Source organism: Phocoena sinus, chromosome 8 (genome assembly GCF_008692025.1).
Source record: "Phocoena sinus isolate mPhoSin1 chromosome 8, mPhoSin1.pri, whole genome shotgun sequence".
Taxonomy (NCBI): Eukaryota; Metazoa; Chordata; class Mammalia; order Artiodactyla; family Phocoenidae; genus Phocoena; species Phocoena sinus.
This window is the reverse complement of record NC_045770.1, coordinates 24,380,769-24,394,469: the sequence shown is the minus strand read 5'-3', so window position 1 is coordinate 24,394,469 and position 13,701 is coordinate 24,380,769. Positions and strand designations below refer to the sequence as shown.

The 13,701-nt window shown below is 38.8% G+C and overlaps 1 protein-coding gene and 1 pseudogene across 3 annotated transcripts in view; both read left to right on the top strand.

Annotated features, from left to right (window-relative positions):
• CUL5 (cullin 5) overlaps positions 1-13,701 on the top strand; it is a 97,311-nt gene that overhangs the window by 21,493 nt on the left and 62,117 nt on the right. For 2 of the 3 annotated variants that reach the window (XM_032642129.1, XM_032642128.1), the window contains exon 3: positions 13,518-13,617. The exons of the other annotated variant lie outside the window; for it this stretch is intronic. In XM_032642129.1, coding sequence (XP_032498020.1) covers positions 13,518-13,617 — 100 coding nt within the window. The remainder of the gene's footprint in view (positions 1-13,517; positions 13,618-13,701) is intronic. 3 annotated transcript variants of the gene reach the window in all.
• On the top strand, positions 4,702-7,113 carry LOC116758852 (annotated as a pseudogene).

Below are 13,701 nucleotides of genomic sequence, written 5' to 3'. Positions count from 1 at the left end.
GAGGCAAGAACAAAAACCAAAGTCTTCATCCGTACTGGGCATTTTCTCTCCTCACTTGGGTCAGCATGGCCAAAGCAGCTAGAAGATTTAATGAGCCAACTCTCTTGGGGTTAGATCTGTCATTTTCAAATTTCATAGGTAACTTTTACCTTTCTCACAGCAGATAGCAACTCAGCTGCTGATTCATACCACGGTTGATTTCATAGCCATGCAAGTAGCAGAGGTTCATCATACTACCACTTAATCCTTCCTTTTCTCAAACAGTGCTTTCACCATGTTTAATGAATCCCACGTCTGACACCAACCATGTCAGTGGTCTTAAGACCACCCCCAGGTTCAGTGATTGTTAGGAAGACTCATAGGACTCAGCATATAGTTGTATTCATGACTATTATTTATTACAGTGAAGGATACAAAGCAAAATGCAACAAAGGTGCATGTGGTAAAGTCCAGGGGAAACCAGGTACAAGTTTCCAAGCATCTTCTCCCAGTGGAACATATCCACTTAATTCCTCCAACAACTAATTGGGACAACACATGTGAAATGCTGTCTACCAGGGAAGCTTCTTTTTTTGTTGTTGTTAATATTTATTTATTTGGTTACACACCCGGTCTTAGTTGCAGCTCGCAGCCTCCTTAGTTGTGGCAGGCAGGCTCCTTGGTTGTGGCATGCTGGCTCCTTAGTTTTGGCATGCAACTCTTAGTTGCGGCATGCATGTGGGATCTAGCTCCCTGATCAGGGATCGAACCTGGGCCCCCTGCCTTGGGAGCGTGGAGTCTTATTCACTGCCCCACCAGGGAAGTCCCCAGGGAAGCTTCTTAAAGACTCAGTACCCAGGGTTTTTACTGAGAGAGCTGGTCACAAAGGCAGCTTCTGCCTGACATGAACCAAAATTCCACATCCTAGACAAAAAGCAAGTGTTGAACATAAATCAGATTTTTTACATAACAGTTTAGGCACAGTGAGCCATTCTTATCAGGAAATGGTGAGAACTCTCAACAAAACCCAAGTTCCTATATGTCAGCCAAGGGCCAGCCTTGCAACCATGTCTTCCTAAGGATAGTAGTTTCAGACTTAGTATAATTTCTGTGTGTGTGTGTGCACTAGTAAAATACTATATCAATGAGTTGAAGATGTATGACTGAATAATCTATACACATTAGGCTGCTGTGCTCATTTTTTCTCTTTATCACGGAAGAAAATAGTCTAATCCTAAATAACATAGAACTTGTTGCATAATATTAACTTATATCCATAATTCTGCCTTTTGAGAAATTAGAATTCAATAAGAAGCAGCTGAGACCTTTTAAACATTTCATAGCATTCATGTATATGTATATATTTCTTAAATTATTTGATTAAATGTATTTTATGAACAACGTATTGAATGTGGTGGGTTTTTTTGTTTTGTTTTTGCCAGTTTGTGTTAATAATATGGTTTATCATGTAGAGTAATGCTTATTCTCTGTGCATTCCTGATTGGAAAAAGGAGCATAGTGTGATGGTGTTTCCTGCTTAAAGTATACTTCTAAGCAGAAATAGTACTTGCTACAGTTAGTGGCCTCAGCACATCGTTTTTAAAAATCCTTGATCTCCTTGGAGTTACCCAAGGCTGCTCAATATGTAATCCTTTTAAGTTAAAGGATTCCTTATGTCTTATCATGCCACACCAAAATTATAAGACCTACATTAATTAAAATCTTTCCAAACTTTAGCCTATTTAGCCATATTAATTAATAACCTTTAGGTTAGTTATATCTTTCTAAATCTAAGGTACTAAAATAATGTTATGGTATTAAACTACATTTACTATTTGTTGCCCTTTTCTCATAACCTGTATCATTATTTTTCAGCGGGGGTACTGTTGGTGTTTTAGGTGGTTATAAGATTGTTCTGCATACTGTGGCATGTTTATCACCTCTGGCCTTTACCCTCATAAACTCTAGTAGTGGATACTTTCTGTGTACTCCTCTCCCTACCCCTCATTACTGAAAGAAAAAAAGCTCTCACTTCCAAATGTCTGAGGCAGTACCTCCCTCAGTTGAGAACTGCTGCTTTAGATACATGTTGTTTGGTTTGACTCTGGTTTGTGAAATTGAGGCTAAAATTTAAAAATAAATTATTTTCAACTTGTGAGACTTTATTTTTAAGAAAATTCATCTTTACTACAAATAATTTTTTTAATGTTTTTCTTGTTCTTAAGCTGGTTTTTAGGATACCACTTTCTCCTGTTTTTTCTCCTATCTCTTGTCTACCTTATCTCAGTCATCTAAGCTGATCTATCCCTTTTGTGCCCGTTAAGTGTTGGTTTCCTTCAGAGTTCTGTTTTTTTCTTATTCTTTTACCTGAGCTCTCATCTATTTAAGGAATCCAGATTATTCTCCAAACTTCCATACCCATGTGACCTATTGTTTCCTGCATACTTAAGTTCCATAAGTACTCCATATTTAGAGTGATGAAAATCTGTTATTTATAGTCTCAAACCAAAAATCTGGAAGCTACCATCAACCTCCTGTTTTTTTACTCCTTCATATCCGCTTGATTACTAGATTTCATAGACTTTTAAGTACCTCTTGAATTTCTTTCCATCCCATCTGTCTTTTCCCCCCACTCTCTTGCCTGAATGATTACAGTAGTCCCGTAATTTCTTTGTTGTATTTCTAGTTATCTATTGCCACACAACAAATTACCCTGAAGATTACTAGCTTAAAACAACAAACATTTATTATCTTACAGTTTCTGAAGGTCCAGAATCTGGTTGCAGCTTAATTGGGTCTTTCTAGCTCAGTATCTCTTAAGAAGTTGCAGTCAAGCTCTAGGCAAAAGAACTAGGCCTATATTCAACTAGGAGTGAATGATCTTCAAAGCTTACTCATGTGATTGTTGGCAGGCCTCAGTTCTTCACTAGCTGCTCAGTTCCTCACTGTGTAGAACTCGCCATAAAGCTGTTTACTGTGTGGCAGCTTGCTTTCCCCAGAGCAAGAGAGAGTGTTCCCAAGACAGAAGTCATGGTGTTTTATAACATAATTTTGGAAGTTACAAACCATTATTTCTTTTTTTTTTTAATTGGAGTATAGTTGATTTACAATGTTGTATTAGTTTCAGGTGTACAGCAAAGTGAATCAGTTATACATATATCCATTTTTTTTAAGATTCTTTTCCCATATAGACCATTTTAGAGTATTGAGTAGAGTTCCCTGTACTATACAGCAGGTTCTTATTAGTTATCTATCTTATATATAGACCTTCATTTCTTCTGTATGCTGTTGATCACACAGACAAATGCTTTGTACACTGTAGGAGGGAACTATACATGGGTATGAATGCCATCCAGGAGACGGGGATCATTAGGGGCCATCCTAGAGACTGTACCTTCAGAGGAAATAGATGATGCAAGGTTTAGAAGATAGCTCAAAAAGCATTCCAGTTATATCATTAGAGAGGAACAAAATGAAAGAGACTACTTTGAAAATGAAATAGTCAAAATAAGGACCTTTGAAATAAAAGAGCTAAATAAAAAAAGATTGAATTAGTAATACAAAAAATAAAACCAAAGAGTCCTCCCTGAATGTAGAGCAAAATATGGAAAATTAAATAAAAATGAAGACATATTTAGGACAGCTTTAGAATTGGGCTAACTTATACTTAAAAGGGGTTCCAGAAGGAGAGGACAGAAAGTAGAGGAGAGAATATAGCCCCAAAGGATAAGAAGAAAATTTCCCAGGGCTGAAATCTTGTATCTCTCCCCCCAACCCTCCAGATCTTCATACTGAAAGTGCTAAAAACCATGCCTACACATGTCCTTAATTTCAGAATTCCAAGGATAAAGAAAATCTAATTGTTGGAGGGAAAGTTACTTTTCAAGCGAAACAGACTGGCCACACTCTTTTCATTGGCCAAATTGAATGCAGGAGGCTGACGCAGTTTTCTTTAAATATTTAAAGGGAAATTATTTTGAACTTAGTATGCTGTACCTAGTCAAGTTTTCAATCATGTTTAAGGCGAGATGAACATGTTTTCAGACAAGTAAGTATTTAGAAGATTTAAGGATCCTGCAGAAATGAAACAGATACCCTTTCCTCCACTATTACCAACACTGACCATTAAAGAAATTGAACTTTACTGAACTAAACTGAAGGAGGTACTCTTGAACTGGGAATCCTGACCATGAAATGAATATGAATAGAAAAAAGCAGACACCATCTATCCAAAACCATTAAAAAGTACAAATTGAAACATTTTAGCTTATAAAAATTGTCCCACAGAAACCAACTATGAACTGAGTTCAGTACTCCTCACACAACCATGTGGGGTTATAAAACAAACTTGAACTGAAAATTCAAAAGCTAAGGAGAGAAATCAGCAAAAGTGGAGGAAATAATGAAATGAAAATTGAACTCAGAAAACAAATAGAACAAGACAAAATCTTATCAGAAATCGATCATCTCAGTAGATGAAGAAAAAACAGAGATTATCTTTCCAAAATAAAACAGAAAAATGAAAATATTATTCTTTAAACTGATAAAGATCACCTGTAAGTAATCTAGCAGCAATATCCCAGTAATAGTATGTTGGAAGCATTCCATTTAAATTGGGAATAAGAGCCCAGTCTCCCAGCCTTTCTTGGGAGAATGAGGCAGCTTGAGGGCTGTGGCTGAGTTGCAGTTGCTGGGTGACAAGTCGGAGCCGGGACAGGCATAATGGCAGAAACTGCTTCTCCACTGAAGCACTTCGTGCTGGCTAAGAAGGCAATTACAGCAGTCTTTGACCAGTTACTGGAGTTTGTTACAGAAGGATCACATTTTGTTGAAGCAACGTACAAGAATCCAGAACTTGACCGAGTAGCTACTGAGGATGATCTGATAGAAATACAAAGGTATAAAAATAAGCTTTCCATCATTGGTGAGGAGACATGAAAGTGGCTTTTTTTTTTTTTTTTTTGCGGTACGCTGGCTTCTCACTGTTGTAGCCTCTCCCGTTGTGGAGCACAGGCTCTGGACGCGCAAGCTCAGTGGCCATGGCCCATGGGCCTAGCCGCTCCGCGGCATGTGGGATCCTCCCGGACCGGGGCACAAACCCGTGTCCCCTGCATCAGCAGGCAGACTCTCAACCACTGCGCCACCAGGGAAGCCCCGAAAGTGGCATTTTTTGGCAGGACAAGCAGTGGGAAGAGCTCTATTATCATTGCCATGTTGTGGGATAAAGTCCTCCCTAGTGGAATTGGACATACAACCAATTGCTTCCTGAGTGTTGAAGAGACGGATGGAGATAAAGCCTGTCTCATGACAGAAGGGTCACATGAAAAAAAGAATGTGAAGACAGTTAATCAGCTGGCCCATGCCCTTCATATGAACAAAGACTTGAAAGCTGGCTGTCTTGTACATGTGTTTTGGCCAAAGGCAAAATGTGCCCTCTTGAGAGATGACCTGGTTTTAGTGGATAGTCCAGGTACAGATGTCACTACAGAGCTGGATAGCTGGATTGGTAAGTTTTGCTTAGATGCTGATGTCTTCATTTTGGTTGTAAACTCCAAATCAACTCAAATGAACACTTAAAAACAGTTTTTTCACAAGGTAAATGAACGACTTTCCAAGCCTAATATTTTTATTCTGAATAATCGTTGGGATGCCTCTGCATCAGAGCCAGAATATATGGAAGGTGTATGCAGACAGCTCATGGAAAGATGCCTACATTTCTTGGTGGAAGAGCTCAAAGTTGTGGATCCTTTAGAATCATGGAATCGTAACTTTTTTGTTTCTGCAGAGCAAGTTCGTAGTGCTAGAAAGCACAAAGCCCAGGGGATGCCAGAAGGTGGTGGGGCACTTGCAGAAGGATTTCAGGCAAAATTACAGGAGTTTCAGAATTTTGAACAAATCTTTGAGGAGTGTATCTTGCAGTCAGCAGTGAAAACAAAGTTTGAACAGCACACTATCAGAGCTAAACAGATACTAGAAACTGTGAAAAACATAATGGATTCAATAAACGTGGCAGCAGCAGAGAAAAGGGTTTATTCAGTAGAAGAGAGGGAAGACCAAATTGGTAGACTGGAGTTTCTCCGAAACCAGATGAACCTTTTAACATTGGATGTTAAGAAAATAATCAGGGAGGTTTCAGAGGAGGTTGCAAATAAGGTTTCATGTGCAATGACAGATGAAATTTGTTGACTCTGTTTTTGTTGATGAATTTTGTTCTGAGTTTCATCCTACTCCAAGTGTATTGAAAGTATATAAAAATGAGTTAAATAAGCACATAGAAGATGGAATGGGAAGAAATTTGGCTGATCAGTGCACCAAAGAAGTCAATGCTTCAATGCTTCAATCCCAGCAAGAAATTATTGGAAATCTGAAGCCATTACTTCCAGCTGGTATGCAGAATAAACTACATACACTGATTCCTTGCAAGAAATTTGAACTCAGCTGTGACCTAAATTGCCACAAGTTATGGTCAGATTTTCAAGAGGATATTGTATTTCATTTTTCCTTGGGCTGGTCTTCCCTTGTCCATTGTTTCTTGGGCCCTACAAATGCTCAGCAGGTGCTTCTAGGATTATCAGAGCCTATCTTTCAGCTTCCCAGATCTTTAGCTTCTACTCCCACTGCTCCTACCAATCCAGCGTCACAGGAAGAACTCATGGTTACCTTAATAACAGCATTAGCTTCTCTTACGTCTAGAACTTCTATGGGCATTGTTGGAGGAGTGACTTGGAAAACTGTAGGCTGGAAACTCATATCTGTTTCATTAATATGTATGGAGCTTTGTATCTTTATGAAAGGCTGACTTGGACCACCCGTGCCAAGGAGAGAGCCTTTAAACAGCAATTTCTGAATTATGAAACTGAAAAACTGCAAACGATTGTTAACTTCACAAGTGCCAACTGCAGCCATCAAGTACAACAGGAAATGGCGACCACTTTTGCTCGCCTGTGCCAACAAGTTGATACTACACAAAGACATCTAGAAGAGGAAATTGCTAGATTTTCCAAAGAAATAGATCAATTGGAGAAAATATAAAACAATTTGAAGTGCTTAAGAAATAAAGCTGTTTAACTTGAAAACAAGCAGGAGAATTTTACTAAGCAGTTTCTACATTCAGGCAATGAAGAAGAATCTTAACAATAGAGATTGCTTTGGTGATCATGATAGGAGAAAATGGAACTTGGAAGATTGGGACAGTTATTTTTATGAAGTGACTTTAAATATGAATTCTACTAACTATACCTAAATAGCAAATCCTTGAGTAGATCCTGGTATTGATCTACCTCAGGATGTTTGCATTTCTGAAAAGTGTTGTGATGTCTCTTTTAGTTTTAATTTTGGGTAAAGAAAAATCCTTTGATACGTGAAAATGATGAATTAGTTTAAAGCAAAAGAACCAACTCTGTGACCCCTGAGGGGTGGGGCCTTTCTCTTAATTAGGGCTCTCTTTGTTTTTGATTCTGAAAAACTCTGCTTCCTGGCATCCAGTAGTTAGAGAATGCTCCTTTCATCTTCTTTCTCAAAACGAATTTTTGATGCCTACTTCAATGGGAATAGTCACATTTTTGTTTTATAAACTGCATTGCTCTAACCACAAAGGAGTGTGGAAATGTTCTTGAGTGTATTATTTATGCAGGTTACAATCACTTTTGCCATCCTGGCAGGCGTGTAAACCACTAATAAATAATACTGTTTTTACTCTCTCTTATTCCCATTAAAACTGATGTAAAACAGTAAAAGAAATAAAAATAAAATGAATAAGACAAAGTATCTGCACACTTCATTTTAATTTCCTCTAGGTTTAGAAATTTGTTGCCATAGAATTGTAAGTAGTATGCTTATATTTTATATGTGGTCATATCTCATTTTTTAAATCCTTAATCCTACATGTTTTCTTTAATATCCATATTAAGGAGTTGATCCACTTTATAGGTCTTTTCACATAATCAAGCTATAAAAATTACTTTGATATGATACATCAAAACGTATTGGATCCAACTGTGCAGTGCTTAAATGCTAAGGAGTTCATAGCCTTTGATGCGTATATTAGACAAAAAAAGCTAAAAGTGCATGGTCTGAGTAAACCTGAAGAAAGTAAAAGGAAAGACAAAAAAGGAAAGACAAAATTAATGAAATACAAAATAATTGTGAATAGAGAAAAGAAAAAAGGTAAAAATTTGTTATTTGGAAAGAGTAATATTTATTCCATTTTTGTTTATTATTATGTTTATAATTTGCTTCCTTATTAGTGTTTTCTTCCTGGTTTCTTCGATTTATTTTGTCCTTTGATTTCTTAGTTCTTTTATTAAATTCTTAATTTTAAAATTCTTTTTAATATTTTTCTTTACAATGAAAGCTTTCAAGCTACACATTTTTTCCTTAATATTGCTTTTATTGTCACCATAGTTTCTGTGGTATTCAGGGTTTTCTTTTTTTTTCTTTCTTACAGATTCTATTTTTAAAAAAATTTTACTTTAGTTTTTGGCTGCGTTGGGTCTTTGTTGCTGTGCATGGGTTATCTCTAGTTGTGGCGAGCCTGGGCTACTCTTCGTTGTGGTGCGTGGGCTTCTCATTGGCATGATGTCTCTTTTTTTTTTTTTTTTTTGCGGTACGCGGGCCTCTCACTGTTGTGGCCTCTCCCGTTGCGGAGCACAGGCTCTGGACGCGCAGGCTCAGCGGCCATGGCTCACGGGCCTAGCCGCTCCGCGGCATGTGGGATCTTCCCGGACCGGGGCACGAACCCCTGTCCCCTGCATCGGCAGGCGGACTCTCAACCACTGTGCCACCAGGGAAGCCCGGCATGATGTCTCTTGTTACAGTGGCATCTCTTGTTGTGGAGCATAGCTCTAGGCATGCAGACTCAGTAGTTGCAGCACGTGGGCCCCACAGCGTGCAGGCTTCCATAGTTGTGGCACATGGGCTCTAGGGTGCGCAGGCTTCAGTAGTTGTATCACGCGGGCTCAGTAGTTATGGCTCTTGCGCTTTAGAGCACAGGCTCAGTAGTTGTGGTGCACGGGCTTAGTTACTCCATGGCATGTGGGATCTTCCCGGACCAGGGCTCGAACTCGTGTCCCCTGCATTGGCAGGAGGATTCTTAACCACTGTGCCACTAGGGAAGTCCCTTTATTTCTTTCTTGTTAGTAATTTTTCTTTTTGTTTTTCGTTTTCCTTTAATCCATGCATTATCTAGGAGCTTAAATTTCTAGATAGTGAAATTTTAAATTATTTATTTATGGATTATAATCAGAGAAATAGCCTATAAAATTATCTTCTTAAAATTTTGTATGTATGCATGTGCTCTTAGGAAAAAATTATATTTTTGTGAGTTGCAAGAATCTCTACCTAATAAATCATAGCCATTAATTGTATTTTTTTTGGCTGTGCCACACGGCTTGTGGGATCTAAGTTTCCCGACCAGGGATTGAACCTGCGTCTCCTGTGCTGGAAGGCAGATTCTTTACCACTGGACCACCAGGGAAGTCCCCAGAATACCTATTTTTTGCACCAGCGTCACACTATTTCTCTTTTACTCCCTGTTTAACTTGAGGAAGTTGAAATACTTTGGAATATTTCTTACCTCTTCTTCTCTCATCCCTTCTGTCTGTCCTCTTGAAACCTTTAAAAAGTTTTTACTTCATCATTCTCCCACTCCTCAACCCCTTGATTTTTCTAATATAGTTAAGTATTTAAAAAGAATTCCCTGGGGGACTTCCCTGCTGGCGCAGTTGTTAAGAATCTGCCTGCCAATGCAGGGTACACGGATTTGAGCCCTGGTCCGGGAAGATCCCACGTGCTGCGGAGCAACTGAGCCTGTGTGCCACCTGTGTGCCACAACTACTGAGCGTGCACTCTAGAGCCTGTGTGCCACAACTACTGAAGCTGTGTGCCTAGAGCCTGTGTTCCACAACAGGAGAAGCCACTGCAATGAGAAGCCTGTGTGCAGCAACGAAGATCCAATGCAGCCAAAATAAATAAATAAATAAACAAATAAACAAAATATTTTAAAAATAAATAAATAAAATAAAAAGAATTCCCTGGGACTTCCCTGGTGGTCCAGTGGTTAAGATTCCATGCTCCTGTGCAGTGGGTTTGAACCCTGGTCAGGGAACTAGATCCCGCATGCCACATCGAATATCCTGCACATGGCAACGACGATCCAGTGTGCTGCAACTAAGACCTGGTGCAGCCAAATAAATACATAAATAAATATTAAAAAATAAATAAAAAGAATTTCTCTTAACAGCATGTCTCTTTTTAAAAACACTTAGTTATGGGCTTCCCTGGTGGCGCAGTGGTTAAGAATCCGCCTGCCAATGCAAGGGACACGGGTTCGAGCCCTGGTCTGGGAAGATCCCACATGCCGCGGAACAACTGAGACCGTGTGCCATAACTACTGAGCCTGTGCTCTAGAGCCCGTGAACCACAACTACTGAAGCCCACGCACCTAGACCCCGTGCTCAGCAACAAAGAGAAGCCACCGCAATGAGAAGCCCGCGCACTGCAACAAAGAGTAGCCCCCACTCACCGCAACTAGAGAAGGCCCGTGCACAGCAACGAAGAGCCCACACAGCCCAAAATAAATAAATCTTAAAAAAAAAAAAAAGATAAAGTGCATCAACGAGAAGTACATCCAACTATATGAGTAAATAGTAGAAACGTGTTGAGTAAAAAAATTATTTGAAAAAATTATTTGATATAATTTCTATAACGTTCAGAAACCCTCATAGTATGTTGTAAAACTTGAAAATAAAATGACAGATTCAGGCTTAGTTACTTCTGGGGATGGATGAGAGAGTAGGATTAGGGAGAGGAACATAGAGGTCTTTAAGGGTATTATCATCATACAGTCCTCAAGTGTATTATAATACATTCCTCAAAATGTGTATGAAAATTGACCAGGAGACTTGACATGTTCTATTGTGTGGTGGTGAGAAGTATTGTGTTTCAAATAAGAATGTATTGAAGATATTCTTCCATGATGTAACAACATATAGGAGCACCTGGAGGTTGAGGAAAGGGAGCTGGAGAAGATGTATTGATCACAAGTTGGACTCTTTCCTGGGTACCCAACTCAACACCATTCCCTCTTGCCTTATGAGACTCAAGTCACGTTTGAGCCCTTCTGACATGTACCTGCAGTGGGTATGAGTAGGCAGGGATACTAAGGTAATCCTATTTTGGGGAGGTATGGAACTCCTTTGATGGGTGACTTTTGCTCTAAAACTCTTAAATAGCTTTACCAGACTTTCTTAGAACTGCTGTGTAGTCTAAGACTCTTGCTACCCAACCTTCATCCTTCCTACTCTTCCCTACAGGGATCAGACCAGCATTGTGAGCTTATGTTTTGCCCAGCTTCCTGTAGCTCACTTCCCATTGTCCCTCACAGGCATTACCCTCAATCAATCTCTCTTGCATTTCTGATCCCATCTCTTTTTTGGAAAACCTAAACCACTGCATGGGTCAATATGTGTGAAGTGCTTGGTACATCGTAAGCAGTCAATACATGCTAGTTTGTGTTATAGTAAATTAAGTAAGAGATGATGGTAATTTTGACTGTGGTAGTGGTGATGGATGGAAATGTCCAAATTGGAGAGACATTTAGCTGATGGATACAATAGGACTGTGATTGAATTATAAAAGGGTTAGTTTGCCCAGTTTCTTGCTTATCACTCCCCACTTCACACTTGACAGCCAAGCCACATTGATTTGTTAATAGTTCACTGCATACACCCTAGTGATCTATAGTTCTTTACTCACATTGTGACTTCATAAAATATCCTTCCCCCACCCTCTTTTGCCTGGCAAAATCCTACTTGTTCATTGAGATAAGCTTAGGAATCAACTCTTCCAGGGAGTCTTCCCTTTTTCTTTTTACCAGTCACTTCCATCCTTTCCTTCTCCTTGGGTTCCTAAACCATCTTATGTTTATAGGCTTAGTAGTCATAAACATTGAAATATAATCAATCTATTTTTGTATCAGTTTCTTCTTTTAGACTCTAGATTTCTTTAGCCATGAGGTGAGATTGCAGAGGTATTACAGGGGTCAATTAACCATTTTGTACTTTATTTATTTATTTATTTTTTTTGCGATATGCGGGCCTCTCACTGTTGTGGCCTCTCCCGTTGCGGAGCACAGGCTCCGGACGCGCAGGCCCAGCGGCCATGGTTCACGGGCCCAGCCGCTCCGCGGCACGTGGGATCCTCCCGGACCGGGGCACGAACTGGTATCCCCTGCATCGGCAGGCAGACTCCCAACCACTGCGCCACCAGGGAAGCCCCATTTTGTACTTTATTCAAAGAGCAATGGGAAATGGTTGGAGGACTTGAAATATAGAGGCAGTAAGATGTAATTTGAGTGTTATGATGATCACTTTAGCTACTGTTGGATGGATTAGAGGGGTGCAAGAGTAAATTAAGGGAAATGGTTTGATGTGGGCTCTAGAGCCCAATTGCCCGTGTAATTGCCATATACTAGCTGGGTAATCTTGGGAATGTTACTTAACCTTTCTTTGCCTCAGCTTCCACATCTGTAAAATGGCAATAAAATAGTACTACTTCAGGGTTGCTGTGAAGGTTAAGTGAGTTAAAACAGCTTAGAATAGTATTTGGCATATAGTAAGCAGTTAGCTGTTACCTATTATCTTGTTATTTAACAGATATTTGTGTGCTTACTACATCTGCTCTGGGCCAGATACCACTATTAAGCCGAATTTAACAAATGATGAAAGCAAGTTCAAATTAATATGCAGACAGAACTTTAGATTATAATTATGTCCCTAAGAATCTGAATGTAAAACAGACTATTTGGCCATTGTTATAATGTTACAATTCTAGAGATATTTTTCGGTTTTTTTGACATTTTTTATGGTGGGGGCTCTATAAAGTACTGGGGAACATTTTTTGAATAAAAGAATCCCCAGTATAAGACTCTATCCTTTTGTTATGTTTCCCTGCTCTACAATATAGTAATTAAAAAATTCTCTCTGTGAACATGTATTAATATTAAATATATTTCTATAATGAATGATCTTTGGGTAAAATATGTCAGATTTATAGTTTAAAGAACTTTTGTTTCTGTTTATTTTAAATAAAGGAGGCACAGTGGTAATTGATGTGTAAATGTGATGAATGTATGGGGGAAACTAGGAATTTTGCTGTAATGGTATTTAAATTACAAATTTTCTAAAAAAGGATAGTTTATATATATTGTGTTATATATTAAAGGATTTATACTTGTCTTTGCACAAGAAAATATTGATAGTATTTAACTTTGGGAGTCTGATTGGGAGATCCTTTTATAATTTAAAAATTTAATCAGTAAGTGGCAAAGATTTAAGGAAAGCAATGACAAAGAAAATAGAAGCAAATGTTTATATATGAAGTGGCTTACAAAGAATGCTTGGTTCATGTGAATGGATTCAAGCACCCTTGAATGGTCCATGGAAGGGTGTCCATGGTCCATGGAAACTGTATTGAAACAGAACAGAGTTCTTTGTTCTTTTTCCAGTGTTAATGTTTGTTTACCTGCTTTATTTTTACAGGGATGTACATGCAGTCTGTCTCTGGGATGATAAAGGCCCAGCAAAAATTCATCAGGCTTTAAAAGAAGATATTCTTGAGTTTATTAAGCAAGCACAGGCAGTAAGTTTTGCATCTATATATTATTTAAGACTTTACTCAGAGAATATCATATTTTCTGGTTTTGAATGTAGGGCTTCCTGAAGT